Source organism: Salvelinus fontinalis, chromosome 1 (assembly GCF_029448725.1).
Source record: "Salvelinus fontinalis isolate EN_2023a chromosome 1, ASM2944872v1, whole genome shotgun sequence".
NCBI lineage: Eukaryota > Metazoa > Chordata > Actinopteri > Salmoniformes > Salmonidae > Salvelinus > Salvelinus fontinalis.
The window spans coordinates 68,368,735-68,386,393 of NC_074665.1; the positions used below are offsets into that span (position 1 = coordinate 68,368,735).

Consider the following 17,659-nt stretch of genomic DNA (forward strand, 5'->3'; position numbering starts at 1 on the left):
CCTTCTTTAACTTGTGTCCTCCCCTCAATAAGGGATCATAGCTTTCACCTAGTCAGTCTATGTCATGGAAAGAGCAGGTGCTCTTAATTGTTTTTTTTAATACTCAGTGTGTATCTCTATAATGCGTGAGAATACTTTGGAACAGATTTCAAAAATTAAAATCACTTGGAGCTGATATGCTGATGTTTTTACAGTATTTTATGTCCATCAATAAAAATTTAAATAAATAATACTTTTTTTGGCTCAGAAAACTTGCGGGGGCAAATAAAATCACTTGCGGGGCAAATTCTTTCATTACTATGCGTGGGAATACTTTGGAACATATTTTGCTAAATTAAATACATGTTTTGTTTTGCTCAGAAAATTTGGGGAACCCTTGCCAGTTGGGGAACCCTGGTTCTAGTTTCAGGCATTTATTTTTTAAACCTACATTCGTATAAAACAGCGTTTTCCTAAAGGAGATTTCTGATTGGTCTTGTCACCTGTCAGACCAGGACACGTCACCGTCAACTTTAAAAACTAAGCCCAGTTGATTTGAACACACATGCAAGACTTATTTTGTGGGTCTTGCAAGCCCTGACTGAGTGCAGTTCAAGCATAGTTACTTGATTTCAACGTTTCTATGAGGACCTTACCCGAATTGTCACAGTGACACGCCGTGCGAATGAGTTAATCCGTCTGTCTAATTTCTGTTCGCTTGTTTGTTGTTCACTTTTAATTTATTTGTTGTGACTATCTGTGGGAGTATTTGATCAGCGGCAATATTATGTCAAATCTCCGGCCTAGACTTTGTGTTTTAGGAAAGGGGTTGAATGGCTACGGCTTTCATCTGCACGGTGAGAAAGGGAAAACCGGACAGTTTATCCGACTCGTAGAACCAGACTCTCCCGCCGCTGCCACCGGTCTCTTCGCCGGGGACCTACTGACGTTCGTTAACGGGGACAGCGTGGAGGGCGAGAGCCACCAGCAGGTCGTTGCCCGGATACGAGCCACAGTGGGTAGCCTCGAGCTGATCGTGGTAGACGCTAAAACGGCGGAGGTACTAAATAAGCACAGCTTAAAGTGCCGTAAAGAGTATGTCACGGAGGGCATCCCGTTACCAGGGGAAGCAGCGAAAAGCAACGGGACCTCGAGAGAGACGACCCTTACACCGACAGAGAACGGAAACCTCTCCCTACAGAGGCTGAGTGTCAACACCAAGGTAAAAGGGACTTTAAGAAAAGTTTTTCTATCTCCCTTAGGTTAATTTCGCATATTTACATTTTATGTGGGACATTTTCATAGGCCTTGTCATGGGGTTGGAGTGCTGACCAGGGGGCTACCACTAGCTGTCAACACATTGAACTACAATAGAGATGTAGCCTACATCCTACCCTGTTTCATTTTGAACTACAATAGAGATGTAGCCTACATCCTACCCTGTTTCATTTTGAACTACAATAGAGATGTAGCCTACATCCTACCCTGTTTTATTTTGAACTACATCCTACCCTGTTTCATTTTGAACTACAATAGAGATGTAGCCTACATCCTACCCTGTTTCATTTTGAACTACAATAGAGATGTAGCCTACATCCTACCCTGTTTCATTTTGAACTACAATAGAGATGTAGTCTACATCCTACCATGTTTCATTTTGAACTACAATATAGATGTAGCCTACATCCTACCCTGTTTTATTTTGAACTATATTTTACCTACAGTGTTATGAATTAAGTGTGGTTTCCACTGCACACATACCATTTCTAAGGTCCAACAGGTGCCTATATTTTACTTACTCCAATTTTACTTACTCTTACTCCCACCCGGCACAGCCAGAAGAGGACTGACCACCCCTCATAGCCTGGTTCCTCTCTAGGTTTCTTCCTAGGTTTTGGCCTTTCTAGGGAGTTTTTCCTAGCCACCGTGCTTCTACACCTGCATTGCTTGCTGTTTGGGGTTTTAGGCTGGGTTTCTGTACAGCACTTTGATATATCAGCTGGTGTAAGAAGGGCTATATAAATACATTTGATTGTGTGACAAGGACAGACACGGGTAGAGAAATATGCATATTTCTCTATCTAATTTGATCTATCGAAACATTTCCAAAAATACTTTTAATCTCTTATCAGAAGGCTATACAGACAGCATAACCACATACCTGATATTTCCTTATCTGAGCTGGAGTGTTTGGTTAAAAGGCATGCTTGAAAGGTCTTGTGAAAATTGTCAGAGACCTCAGTGGAATGCCACTGAACAGTTCTGTCTACCTGTTGAACAACAAGGGTAGTCATTGTGTTAAATGGGTCCCTATTCTCTTCTAAAGCCCATGTTCAGGTTTGGCTTGTCAGACCAGATCTAGACCCATGGCCCTGATGTTCCAAGCACTCCTGATGTCATGTTCATGTCTTCTGTCGGGATTGTAACATGAGCTGTTATATTAGCCTTGGGCTAAACCGGCAACACTTGAGATGCTGGTACAGTAGACCTATATCCATTTTATGCAAATGATATTCCCTCTGATATGCTGTCTAAATCCAGGGTTTGTTGGTTCTGTCTGCCACTAGAAGCTAGGCCATATTTGTATGCTCCATATGTCGCGTTGAAGTCGGAAGTTTAAATACACTTAGGTTGGAGTCATTAGCTCATTTTTCAACCACTCCACAAATGTATTGTTAACAATCTATAGTTTTGGCAAGTCGGTTAGGATGTATGACACAAGTAATTTTTCCAACAATTGTTTACAGACAGATTATTTCACTTATAATTAACTGTATAACAATTCCAGTGGGTCAGAAGTTTACATACACTAAGTTGACTGTGCCTTTAAACAGCTTTGAAAATTATGTCAATGGCTTTAGAAGCTTCTGATAGACTAATTGACATCATTTGAGTCAATTGGAGGTGTACCTGTGGATGTATTTCAAGGCCTACCTTCAAACTCAGTGTGTCTTTGCTTGACATCATGGGAAAAATCAAAATAAATCAGCAAAGACCTCAGAAAAAAATGGTATACCTCCACAGGTCTGGTTCATCCTTGGGAGCAATTTCCAAACGCCTGAAGGTACCACATTCATCTGCACAAACAATAGTACGCAAGTATAAACACCATGAAACCACGCAGCCATCATCCCTCTCAGGAAGAAGACTTGTTCTGTCTCCTAGAGATGAATGTGCTTAGGTGCGAAAAGTGCAAATCAATCCCAGAACAACAGCAAAGGACCTTGTGAAGATGCTGGAGGAAACTTTAACAATCTAGGTTGTTATGCATGTTATATGTTACTGTCCCAATAAGCAATGTGATCAGCACAACATAGGAAATAAGAGCCATATTCATAGTGTCTGAGTAGGAATGCTCATTTAGGATCAGGTTCCCCCCGTCTATGTCGTCTTATTCAATTTAATCTAAAAGGCTAAATTGATCCCAGATCAGCACTAGTACTTTGAGATGGTTTATGAATATGGTCCCAGCACAAAATGGCTACCAATCCATCTTAATGATCAGATCAATTTGTAAGCCAGAAAGCTCCTCGTTTCCCCAAGGTCGGAATATCAGGAATTCCTCATTAATCAGGAAACTTTTATCTTTGAGAAAGTGACAGATGAGCTCTAACATACTGACTCCTCCCTGGCTCCATCCCTCAACCTCTCCACCCCTCTGTACCTCACCAGCCTCATACAGTGGGTTATGAAATGCTTTTTTTATATGGTAATTCATCTGAGTGCGGAGGTCAGTCACATAGGCAGAACTTGTACAACGTATTTGTGTAGCCGTGTTAGGCAGTGCAAGGTCTGCCCTCCTGATTTATAGTTATTGTGCAACAGCGGCACAAATGGGAAATAGAGAATTCAGATCACTCTCGGGCTTGCCTTGATGTGTAGCTAGTGTTTCCCCTGAATCATAGTTTGCATCCCAAATGGCACACTATTCATGTACTGTAGGGATTAATGTGCCATTTGGGATGAACACAAAAGGTCTTGTAAATAGTGGGTCCAGACAAGAGCCTTCAGTTTTTCCTTACCACATGACCTGAACAGAACAAACTCTGGCTTCTGTAAATAGGAGTGTTTCCTGGTCTGTTCATCCTGATCTGTCAGATTTCGTCTCTGTGTTCCGACCATAGAGATGTATAGAGATCTCTACTTGGAAATAACCTGTTTCTGCATGGACATTGCCATTGAGGGCTTCCACAATTTTAAAGTAGTCAACTGGGTGGAGTTTCCTATGGGTTGGTAGCGATCAGCCAATAATCAAAGCATTGTCTTCTTCAAATTGGTTTGTCTAGTTTGTAAATGGCTTTAAGCTATATTAATTACATCTGACATTTCAGTAATTTAGTAATGTCAGCTATAATATGGTCATTATTTGAACTGGCTAGCCAGCTAACTTAACGTTATCTAGCTAACAAGCTAGAAACAAACCAGAACACTGTTTAGGAAGTTGCTTTTAGTTGCCTGGTTTGCTAGATTGACATACTAAATTGCCTTTTAAATGGATGGGGTAATTTGTGTTAAAATACAGTTATGCTATTTTGGACCACCAGGCTGCTGATGTCATGCAGCCTGTCGTTTTTGTGTTTTATACTTTTTCATAACGACAAGTTTGATGGACGGCAATAGAATGTTCATGTCGATTTTAGAAGTAGTATCAACCAGCCTTTAGTCTTAATCTTTGGTTGTTTAGTACACTACCGTAGTCACTCTGTTTAGCACATGGTCTCATGTTAATCCTTAAAGAGATGGGTGGGGCTAAGGCTTAAGAGGGTGTGAATGATGCTGAATGGGTGTAGACAAAGAAGAGCTCTCCAGTAGGTGTACCAAAACAGTCAAGGGCCAAGTGGGGTTACAAGTTTATTAACTTTCAAAGCAGAATACTTTCCCATTATTTTTTCAACTGTAGTGTTTGATATATCATTTTCAGTCTGAGTCGCTACTTTTATCAAATGTAAAAAAAACTACTTAAGATTGAGCTGGTCGGTTACATCAGTCATAGTATGTACATTTTTCCTCAATAGCTATCAGCAAAGTCCGAGCTAGAAAGGGGGGATAAAAGGTAAAGTGGTAGTATTAGTTAATGGTTGTAATTTTTTTAGGGGGGAGGGGTGAGGTGTGTGTTCTATGGGATTATGTAGGATACTCTTTGAAGAGGTAGGGTTTCAATTTTTGGAAGATGTGCAGGGACCTGTCCTAGCTTCAGGGAAACTGGTTCCACCATTGAGGTGCCAGGACAGGAAAGAGCTTGGACTGGGCTGAGCAGGAGCTGCTGTCCTGTGGGAGGGCCTGGAGATCAGAGGTGACAGAACGGCATACTCCGATTTGGGTGTAGGGTTTGAGCAGAGCCTGAAGGTAAGGAGGGGCAGTTCCTCTTGCTGCTCCGTAGGCAAGTACCATGGTCTTGTTGTGGATGCGAGCTTCGACTGGAAGCCAGTGGAGTGTGTGGAGGAGAGAGATGACATGGTAGAACTTGGGAAGGTGTTACCAGGCGGGCTGCAGCATTCTGAAGAAGTTGCAAGGGTTAAATGGCACAAGTGGGCAGCCCAGCCAACATCGAATTGCTGTAGTTCAGACGAGAGATGACAAGTGCCTGGATTAGGACCTGTGCCGCTTCATGTGAGGTAGGGTCGTACTTTACGGATGTTGTAGTACATGAACCTGCAGGAGAGAGTCAATGCTTTGATGTTAGTAGAGAACGATAGGGTATTGTCCAGGGTCACGCCAAGGTTCTTTGCACTCTGGGAGTGGGACACCGTGGAGTTGTCAACCATGATGGAAACGTCTTGGAGTGGGCAGGCCTTCCCCGGGAGTAGAAGCAGCTTCGTCTTGTTGAGCTTGAGGTGGTGGACCGACATCTGCCAGGCACGCAGAGATATGTGTGTATGGCCACCTGGGTATCTGAAGGAGGAAAGTAGAGTCATCCGCATAGCAATGATGGCAGAGACCGTGTGAGGATATGAGTGACTTGATGTATAGAGTGAAGAAGAGGGGGCCTAGAGCCGAGGTCTGGGGGACACCAGTAGTGAGTTTGTGGTGCAGACACTGAGCCTCTCCTCGTCACCTGGTATGAGCGGCCTGGCAGGTAGGATGCAATTCAAGAGTGTGCAGAGCTTGAGACCCAGCCCTGGGGAGAGAGAGTTCTCAAGTGTTTTGGAAAGAAAATAAAGGAGACTGCTCATCTCTGTATCAGAGAGGCTCTCCGCACTGACAAAGCGGACTCTCCTCTTTTCTCATCCTCCTAGGTTTGTAGTTTTTCATGTCAGGAGTCGAGCGTTGGTTTCTTGAGGAGGGGAGTGACCTGGGCCATTTTAAAGTCCGAGGGTAGCCTCTGGTTAGGGATGAGGGAAGTGAGGAATGGGATAAGGTCTCTGGAAGAGGGGATGGGGTCAAGCGGGCAGGTTGCCGGGTGGCCTGACCTCACTAGTTGCAGAATTTCATCTGGAGAAAGAGGTCAAGTGTGAATGGAACCAGTGGACTCAATAGGCTGAGTAAATGAGGAGTGGATGTTGTCAACCTTCTTTTCAAAGTGGTTGACAAAGTCGTCCGCAGAGGTAGGGGGTGGAGGATTAAGGCGGGAGGAGAAGGTGGAAAAGAGTTTCCAAGGGTTAGAGGCAGAACCCTTGACATTTAGGGTGATTTTAAAAAGTGGCTTTAGCAGCTAATACAGAGGAAGGTAGGGAGTGAAAGGGTGATGGGTCCTCCGGATGTCTTGTTTCGCTCAGCTGCCCGCAGCCCTGTTCTGTAATTTTGCACTGAGTCACTCAGCCACAGAGCAGGAGTGCCGAGCTGGCCGGGAGGAGAGTAGGGTCGAAGGGGCAGAATCAGAAGCCTGGGAGGAGAAGGGTTTAGCAGAAGGGAGAGATGATGGGAGAGAGAGAATGAAGATTGCGACGGCGCATTACCATCTGGTTAGGGGCTGTGTGGCTAGGGTTGGAGGAGAAGAGACAGAAAAGGAAACAAAGTACTGACCAGAGACCTAGAGGAGGTTGCAGTGAGATGGCGAACAGCCTCTAGTAAAGATGAGGTCAAGCATATTGCCTGCCATGGGAGGGGACTGGGAAAGGGTTACGTCAAGAGGCAAGGAGGGGAAAGAGTTTGAAAGAAATGAATCAAAGGCAGACGTCTAGAGGTTGACGTCGCCAAGTACAAAGAGTGGTGATCCATGTCTTTGTTAGGGTGAGAAAGTCAAGAGACTGAAGGGCAGCATAGTCTGAAATGAACTTGGCGTTCTTGACCGCAGATCGGCAGTTCCAAACGCTGCCAGTGACCAGGAATTCCACATGGGTTATGTGTAGGGTACACTAAATATCACCATCTAATGGCCACTAAGTAAATGACGCAAGATTTGTTTCAAGACCCCAATGCTGCAATATCAAAAGAAGAAAATTAACTACTTTAAAATGGAGATTACCTCAATGGCACTGCCCATTCTCTTACAGATGCCATAATGGCACAGATACAAAGTTGAGACCTATTCCATATCTATGATTCTGACCGTACGTCGATCCATGGCTCTGTCCTAAATGGCTACCCTAATTTAAAAAAAAAACATTTAAATTAATTAATTTAACCTTAACTGACTTGCCTAGTTAAATGACAACATTCTTATTTACAATGACTGCCTAGAAAAAGTGGGTTAACTGCCTTGTTCAGGGGCAGAATGACAGATTTTTACCTTGTCAGCTCGGTGATTCGATCTAGCAACCTTTTGGTTACTGGCCCAACGCTCTAACCACTAACCACCAGTGCAACTAATGCACTGCTACCTTTCACTAATCTTCTGGGATCAAGTGACCGGAGGCCCAGAAAGGCCTTGGCTCTCTAAAGGTGCTGCATTCCTTCCTGATGGGACACTTGGTAGGACCTGGCTGATACTGGTCTAATATGGGCTAACCCAAATGGTACCCTATTCCCTACAATGGTGCACTACTTTTGACCAGCTCCCATTGGTCGCTAGTCAGAAGTAGTACATTCAATTGGGAATAGGGTGCAATTTGGGACAAAGCCAGATTTTGTGTTTATCAATGGTGTCAAGTTTACTGCATGGAAATTATTAATAACTGCCACTTTCGACTGTCTTGGTTTCTCTGTAGAACACCAGGGAGCAGAATAAGGCATTATCTGTGGTGTTTGGGGATAAAAGGAGGGAAGAGGGGGACTGAACCAGAGAGGAAAGAGGAGAGGACTCTCATGCCTTTCTAAGGACCTAAGGCTGACACTGAAATACCTTACCCCTTTCTCACCACACACACTCAATATGGTCTCGTACTCAACCGTGTGTGTGCGAGCCTGAGGGATTAAACCGCATTTAGTCTTTGAAAGAAAAAACGTCAAAGACCGACGCTCATTAGTTAGAGTAAGATGAAGGCAGAAGAGAGCTATTGAGATGAAATGACCATTACATAATCAAACGAAGGGATGCCCATGACACGGCCTTTCTCCTCTTTAAATAAATAATACAAATTATTTCCTGAAATGTCTTTCTTCCTTCATCCTGAGTATACTACCTCCTCCCATGTGTGTCCCAAATGGCACCCTATTTGACCAGGGCTCTCAAAAGTAGTGCACTATATAGGGGTCCATTTGGGTCTGCATCTCAGTCTCTACTGGAAATGGTGGCTCTGGAGGACCTTAGACTTCAGACTGAGGTAGACACGGAGGGTGCACTATCTAACCGCATTGTTGGTCAATCTGAGGTGGCATCCCAGATGGCACCCTATTTCCTATTTAGCACACTACTTTTGACCAGGGATTATAGGGCTCTGGTAAATAGTAGTACACTATGGGAATAGGGTGCCAGTTGGGGTTGGGTGACATCAACCTTTGTCCTATTGTGATTATGTACTCATAAAACATTGGGATATACGATGGCATTGCCCCCTATTGGCCACCCCCTAAGAGTTTTATTTTATTTTAATAAAACATTAAGTTAAAACCACTGTTGGTTTGTAGTGCGAAATCGCATGCTACAACTGGACGAATCATGACGATATAATGTTGTTGAAAGGCTGGGCAGCAGCTTGGTGCAGGCAAATCTTTTCTAATATTCCTTTCTGCACCCTTTAGAAAAAAAGGTGCTATGTAGAATGATATAGGGTTCTTCGTTTTTTTTCCCTTTTGGATAGAGTTTTACCTAGGACAATTTGTCAGAGGAGGCTGGTGGGATAAGCTATAGGAGGACAGGCTCATTGCAATGGCTGGATATTAGCCTTTAACTTCTTCTTAATAGGGGGCGCTGTTTTCACTTTGTGAAAAAGAAATCGCGCCCAAATTAAACGGCCTCGTACTCTGTTCTAGATCATACGATATGCATATTATTATTACTATTGGATAGAAAACACTCTGAAGTTTCTAAAACTGTTTGAATTATATCTGTGAGTAAAACAGAACTCATTTGGCAGCAAACTTCCAAACAGGAAGTGAACATTCTGAAAATGGGTGTCTGTGTAAGGCCTTGCCTATTCAATTGCCTTATATTTATGGATCTGTATGCACTTCATACGCCATCCACTAGATGTCAACAGGCAGTAGAATGTTGAATGGGGTGTCTAGCTTGATGTGAGACCGAATAAGAGCTTTTGGAGTGACAGGTCTGCCATATTGGCAGTATTTTGCTGCGCACCAGAGAGCACCATATTATTTTCTGAAATGCGTTAGGTAGACACAACGAAATGCTCCGTCTTGGACGTTATTGGATACTTATGAGAAAAACATCATAAAGATGGATTTTCAACTGAGTTTGACCAGTTTATTCGACGTTTATTATGACTTTTAGAATTTTTCGTTCCATGCGCCAAGAGTTCATGGACATGTGTGCTCCACCATGCTAGCCAAAGTTGCTAATTCGACAGAAGAAATGGACATTCTAAAACAAAACAACGATTTATTGTGGAACTAGGACTCCTTGCACTGCATTCTGATGGAAGATCATCAAAGGTAAGAGAATATTTATGATGTTATTTCGTATTTTTGTGGAATATGTTGGCTCCAACATGGCGGAGAATGGCTGGGTGCTGTCTCAGATTATTGCATGCTGTACTTTGTACAAATTTTTTTTTTTTTAAATCTAACACAGCGGTTGCATTAAGAACCAGTGTATCTTTCATTTGCTGTACAACATGTATTTTTTAGCAAAGTTTATGATGAGTTTTTTGGTTAGATTACGTGACTGTCCAAAATTTCTCAGAACAATTTGGTGCATTTTGGCGCCCATATTCACAATGTAAAACCAGGATTTGTAGCTATAAAAATGCACATTTTCTAACAAAACATAAATGTATTGTATAACATGATGTTATAAGACTGTCATCTGATGAAGTTGTTCAAAGGTTAGTGATTTAATTTTATCTCTAATTGTGGGTTTTGTGAAAGCTATGTTTGCGGTGAAAAAATGGCGTTGTGTGTTTGGCTATTGTGGTGAGCTAACATAAATATATATTGTGTTTTCGCTGTAAAACATTTTTAAAAAAGGAAATGTTGGCTGGATTCACAAGATGTTTCTTTCATTTGCTGTATTGGACTTGTGATTTCATGAAATTATATTATATGATATCCCTGTGGCGCTAGGCTAGGCTAGTCAGCTTTTTTGATGAGGATGATCCCGGATCCGGGAGGGGGGGTCGGTAGAGGTTTTAAGATGAAACTCTTTATGACTATACATTACTTATCATAAGGCCTTTCTTTGATAGCCTAGTTATTCCCTAACAGTGGTGTTAGGAAACTCTTGGTTTACAGGTCTGGAAGTCACATTTATGCTGGCTTGCAAAGTGTTGTGTAATTTCCAGGGTGAGGATATCCAACAATTTGAACTTTTAATCATCCACAACCTGCATTCAGAATGACTGCCAGGGTAGGGCAGATTGATTAGTGGGACTACCTAAATCATTTAAACTGGAGCAAACATCTCAGTAACAGGTGCAAAAAAAGTCCAACTTTATCTTTGCGTAGCATAATATTAATCAACCAATCAGTGTACATGCAAACAGATGTTGAAACAAACAATTCTGAAAATCAACCTTCAATCGAGCATGCTGGGAAATATGATAACGGGCGTGGTTTTGTGTTTTACTCTACACAGAGTAAAAATCACACCATCACACGACTTTGGTTATTAACACCAACACTGGGGTTATTGTACACCACTGAGTGTTAATTTAACTCCTGAAACAATGCTAGCAATGTCACACAGAACAATCAACAGTAGGCAAAACTAGTTGCTGTGTACCATACAATATACCGCTGGTTCACTCATACTCCCTTTTCTCCTACTCCATGCTCAATAAAATTACAAAATATACATTTGAAAGACCGAAATCATGACAAACATATCAAATGTCAGTACTGTATGTAAAATGATTCCTAGAGTACCAGATGCATGCAAATATTTCCATATAGGTACAGTTTAAAACATTGCCGCCTATATTTTTAAGCTTAGAGTACTCAAACTCCTGATGTTAAAGTTTAAACACTGAGGTAAACACTGATACTCAGACACTATTTAAAATATACAAATATAACCCATCTGAATAGGCATTTTTATGTAGAAACCTTCTTGCCTTCCAAACAATCATCAAAGAACCCTTTCTTCCAAAAAGTCAGCTTGCCTTAGCTGTTTCAAAAGAGGTCAGTTATGTCAAGCTAGGATGCAGTGTTGCAGTGAGATCATCTCAAGCAAATTTGCTGATGCACAAAGCAACTCGAACAACATTTGAAGTTCCATAAATTCTGTCAAATTTATTTGTATACATCGCCTGTTGTCGCATGTCTCTTCTGTTGCAGTTCGTAGCAGCACATTATCGATGTTGACATGACAACTGCGTCAGTTTTGAACAACCCACCACCCCGTTTGTTCCATGCTGGCTGAAGACCTAGCTAGCCAGTAACTAGCGAACACCAGACACAGAAGAAATGGGAAACCTACAGTACATGACCAAAAATATATATGGACACCTGCTCGTCAAACAACTCATTACAAAATCATGGAGTTGGTCCCCCTTTTGCTTCTATAAAAGCATCCACTCTTCTGGGAAGGCTTTCCACTAGATTAGGACTGGCTTGCAGTCTGCGTTCCAGTTCATCCCAAAGGTGTTTGATGGGGTTGAGGTCAGGGTTCTGTGCAGGCCAGTCAAGTTCTTCCACACCGATTTCGGCAAACCATTTCTGTATGGACCTTGCTTTGTGCACGGGGACAATGTCATGCTGAAACCGGAGAGGGCCTTCCCCAAAATATTGCCACAAAGTTGGAAGCACAGAATCATCTAGAATGTAATTATATGCTGCAGCGTTACTGGAACTAAGGGGCCTAGCCCGGACCATGGGAAAAACAGCCCAAGACCGTTATTCCTCCTCCACCAAACTTTACATTTGCGCAGGTAGCGTTCTCCTGGCATCCTCCAAACCCATATTCATCTGTCGGACTGCCAGATGGTGACACGAACTGACTTGTTGGAAAGATGGCAACCTATGACGGTGCCATGTTGAAAGTCACTGAGCTATTATTTTTGAAATGGGGGAGGTGCCCAGTAAGTTAATGATCAAACTTGATCGATATACAGGATGTTCTGTTTTCATCAAAATATCATCCAATTTGTTAAACTTGATTTTGACTGTTCAGGACCTTTTTAAGTTGCCCTTTTACTTATGTACCTACACAGTTATAACTGTATTAACATGCAGTTACCTAATAATATAACAGTGGGTCTTTGAGTGGTACCCATGGATTTTAATGTGTAGAAATCAACTTCAACTTGATTGACCCCTGTCTTGTCTCTTATAGCCAAGGTGGCAAAGAGTTGTCATGCTGTGTAACCTGTTACCATGGGAATCTTTGTGTCACCATAACAACTAGTACTCACAAGCCCCTGGACAATGTTGACATCATCTCACGGATCTATTTACTGCTCTGGGTTGTTTACTCAGTGACACACCACACACACACACATGCGCACACTGGGTTGAGTGCCAGGAGATCACTACCAAAGAGGGTTCAGACTGTTCTGTTACAATGACATGAGGTTGTTATGAGTATTACTCATTCATTTGTGTAATGGTAAGGTTTTTGTTTTGATTTTCAACTTTGAGGCCCTCCATTTGAGATGGCATCAACACTTGCCGCACCACACACTCTACGGCCCTTCAATTAACCCAGCCTTTGGTTGTCTGACTGGTCGTCTACTAGAGATGGAGAATTACTACATACAGTTTAATGGTGATTTCACTTGGCTCAGATTTAGGCTGTACGTTCTTAATGAGAGTGGGGCCTTGGTTCTGTTTTTCTGTGAGGTTTCAGGCTCTGTACACGGCTCCTCTCTAATCATTCAGAAGTAACACTGCTAAATTGAGCGTCTACAAAATGTCACTGTCAACATCACTAAGCAGGCGTTGTTTGCCACTTTGTGTGTACAGTTGCAATATTGTAAGTGTGTGTGACTGTGTTTGGCGAGAGGCATGTGGTTTGCTGGCATAGCTCTGTGGAGATTCCAGGGCCAGTAGGGAGTACAGTAGGTTAGGCAATGGTGCTGTACATGTTGCTTGCTAGAGATTTTCTGGGCCAATGATAACTATTTGGTTCATAGGTGATGCCATTCCTTTGTATCGGACTGTCCAGACTACTGTTTGAATTGTCAGCTTTCATTATGTTCTCTACAGGTATTAACCTTGTTTGAAACCAACTCAGAACCATGTATAAAGACAGGCAGTTGATAATGAGCCATCTAGCTTCCGGTGTTTGAGGTTTAGGGTGGAGCTGCATCAGTCTGAGAGCGAAATAAACACTTCCTGTGTGTTCTGAGCTGGTTGCCATGGTGCCAGAACAGGAAAGAAAAGACTGAGTGAGACAGCCAATGTTTGTTCCGCTGGTTGATTGATAGACAGGAGATGGTAGTCATAATGTATATTGTCAGAACACAAAGCTCTCTGTGTGGGTAAGCAGATTGTCTGATATGAGTCACAACAAAGGAAGATAAAGTTCATGGTAGTTCATATTGTGTTTATCATATAGTATAACATGTACAGTGCATTTGGAAAGTATTTAGACCCCTTTTTCCAATTTTTTTTAACATTACAGCTGTATTCTAAAATTGATTAAATCATTTTTCCTCGTCAAGCTTCACACAATACCCCATAATGACAAAGTGAAAATATTTGCAAATGTGTTAAATATTAACATAAGTATGTGTATCCTGTTTCCATTGAGCATCCTTGATGTTTCTACAACTTGATTGGTGTCCACCTTGGGTAAATTCAATTGATTAGACATGATTTGGAAAGGCACACACCTGTCTAAATAAGGTCCCACAGTTGACAGTGCATGTCAGAGCAAAAATCAAGCCATGAGGTTGAAGGAATTGTCCGTAGAGCTCAGAGACAGGATTCTATCGAGGCACAGATCTGGGGAAGGATACCAAAAAGTGTCTGCAGCATTGAAGGTCTCCATCATTCTTAAATGGAAGCAATTTGGAACCACCAAGACTCTACTTAGAGCTGGCCGCCTAGCCAAACTGTGCAATCGGGGGAGAAGGGCCTTGGTTAGGGAGGTGACCAAAAACCCGATGGTCACTTTTAAAGAGCTCCGGAGTTCCTCTGTGGCGATGGGAGAACCTTCCAGAACAACAAACCTTCTCTGCAGCACACTACCAATCAGGCCTTTATGATAAAGGCCAAACGGAAGCCAGTCTTCAGTAAGCGGAACATGACAGCCCACTTGGAGTTTGCCAAAAGGCACCTAAAGGACTCTCAGACCATGAAAAACAAGATTATCTGGTCTGTGAAACCAAGCTTGAACTCTTTGGCCTGAATGCCAAGCGTCATGTCGGGAGGAAACCTGGCACCATCCCTACGGTGAAGCGTGGTGGCAGCATCATGCTGTGGGGATGTTTTTCAGCAGCAGGGACTGCGAGATTAGTCAGGATCGAGGGAAAGATGAATGGAGCAAAGTACAGGGAGATCCTTGATGAAAACCTGCTCCAGAGCACTCAGGTGAAGGTTCACCTTCCAACCTGACAACGACCCTTAGCACACAGCCAATACAACGCAGAGTTGGCTTCTGGACAAGTCTCTGAATGTCCTTGAGTGGCCCAGCCAGGGCCTGGACTTGAACCCGATAGAACATCTCTGGAGAGACCTGGAAATAGCTGTGCAGTGACAATCCCGATCCAACCTGACAGCTTGAGAGGATCTGCAGAGAAGAATGGGAGAAACTCTCCAAATACAGGTGTACCAAGCTTGCAGCGTCATACCCAAGAAGACTCGAGGCTGTAATTTCTGCCAAAGGTGCTTCAACAAAGTACTTAGTAAAGGTTCTGAATACTTATGTACTTTTATTTATATATATATATATATATATATATATATACTGCTCAAAAAAATAAAGGGAACACTTAAACAACACAATGTAACTCCAAGTCAATCACACTTCTGTGAAATCAAACTGTCCACTTAGGAAGCAACACTGATTGACAATAAATTTCACATGCTGTTGTGCAAATGGAATACACAAAAGGTGGAAATTATAGGCAATTAGCAAGACACCCCCAAAAAAGGAGTGATTCTGCAGGTGGTGACCACAGACCACTTCTCAGTTCCTATGCTTCCTGGCTGATGTTTTGGTCACTTTTGAATGCTGGCGGTGCTCTCACTCTAGTGGTAGCATGAGACGGAGTCTACAACCCACACAAGTGGCTCAGGTAGTGCAGTTCATCCAGGATGGCACATCAATGCGAGCTGTGGCAAAAAGGTTTGCTGTGTCTGTCAGCGTAGTGTCCAGAGCATGGAGGCGCTATCAGGAGACAGGCCAGTACATCAGGAGACGTTGAGGAGGCCGTAGGAGGGCAACAACCCAGCAGCAGGACCGCTACCTCCGCCTTTGTGCAAGGAGGTGCACTGCCAGCGCCCTGCAAAATGACCTCCAGCAGGCCACAAATGTGCATGTGTCTGCTCAAACGGTCAGAAACAGACTCCATTAGGGTGGTATGAGGGCCTGACGTCCACAGGTGGGGGTTGTGCTTACAGCCCAACACCGCACAGGACGTTTGGCATTTGCCAGAGAACACCAAGATTGGCAAATTCGCCACTGGCGCCCTGTGCTCTTCACAGATGAAAGCAGGTTCACACAGCACATGTGACAGACGTGACAGAGTCTGGAGACGCCGTGGAGAACGTTCTGCTGCCTGCAACATCCTCCAGCCTGACCGGTTTGGCCATGGTTCAGTCATGGTGTGGGGTGGCATTTCTTTGTGGGGCCGCACAGCCCTCCATGTGCTCGCCAGAGGTAGCCTGACTGCCAATAGGTACCGAGATGAGATCCTCAGACCCCTTGTGAGACCATATGCTGACACATGCACATAAAACACCCTACATTAGCATGGGCTAAATGTTTGTTTGCCCTCTATTGCCACTGTAGATATCCATCTCTTTCTTCACAATGATGGTTATAAAGACTCATTAAAACAACAGGACTTTAGAATTCCCCCAATGAGAACCGTAAGACATAGCCACGAGAGATGTGGCGTAGTTAAGTTTGGTGTGTGTGTGTGGTCTCCAGTCCTGTGTCCCCTATATCATGAGTTTTCAAACTTTTCTTGCCCATGTACCCCTGTCCTGGCAAACTGGCAACTAGTGGAACCACATCACATGTTAGCAAAAAAACAACAATTGCAAGTAAAAGTAATCAACATTTATTTAAAATGAATAGATTTGGTAGGCTGTTTTTTATTTTGACTTCACTAAAGTTCATTGGTAGAGAAAGTGTAAACTAACAGTCTATTAGCTAGAAAGGTATCTTGGCGGTGTAGAGAAAATATTGCTTTTGTAAAGCAATTTTTCTGCATTTCTACACATTTTCCTTTTGAGCTGAGAGAATGTTGCAGTTGGAGCTAATTTCCAGCAATTCTACACAGTTTGGCATGGCTAATGCTGTGTTCTGCTCCAACATGACAATCAATGGCCCTAAATGAAAGCTTTTTTAAATTGACTGTCTAGCTTTTATTCAACTGTTAGTTCTCAAAGATGGTGTTAATTAATTTATTTGTTCATGTCTTTTCTGCATGCTTTCTATCTGGTTTTGGTCATTTAAGTTGACAGTGAAAGTTTTTCCAACTCGAAAATTACCACTTAGATGGCCTGCCTAAGAATCTTCTATACAGAGAGAACCCTGTAATTAAATCCAATGACTGTCATTTCCTCCATATTAATGGGATAGTTTGAGATTTTGGCATTGAAGCCCTTTATCTACTTCCCCAGAGTCGGATGAACAAGAACAGCTAGCATGCTAACTGTTCCTGTAGACTTTGTCATTGCGCTAACGCTAGTTAGCTTTGGCTCATGAAACTACTTCTAACTTCCTTCATACTGGTTACAGAGACATAAAAATGAAATCCACAATGGTATTCTGTTGCAGATAGCGATATCCATTTAAAAAAATAAATAATAATATCCCAGTTTGAAGACGCCATCCTGTGCAGAGCGATAGTTAGGAAGGTAGGGATATAGATCTCTAGTGAGTCAGTGTTAACATTAACCTTTGAGATGCAGGACAAAGGAATGTTTGACATCCGCTCCAGCTTTTACAGCCTTTCTACAGGTGACACACACTAGTATTATGAAGACACTCTGCCACAATAAGGGAAGTGAAGTCAGTCATTTTGACACAGCCTCCAAAGCTTCCTGTTAGCAGTAGGCCTACTACTGT

General features: G+C 42.7%; 1 protein-coding gene across 1 annotated transcript in view; it reads left to right on the forward strand.

Annotated features, from left to right (window-relative positions):
- The first annotated feature begins 533 nt into the window (after positions 1 to 533).
- LOC129860666 (Na(+)/H(+) exchange regulatory cofactor NHE-RF1-like) overlaps positions 534 to 17,659 on the forward strand; it is a 45,924-nt gene continuing 28,798 nt past the window's right edge. Inside the window, exon 1 of the mRNA XM_055931299.1 lies at positions 534 to 1,201. Within this exon, the coding sequence (XP_055787274.1) occupies positions 767 to 1,201 (435 nt within the window). The 5' untranslated portion in view covers positions 534 to 766. The remainder of the gene's footprint in view (positions 1,202 to 17,659) is intronic.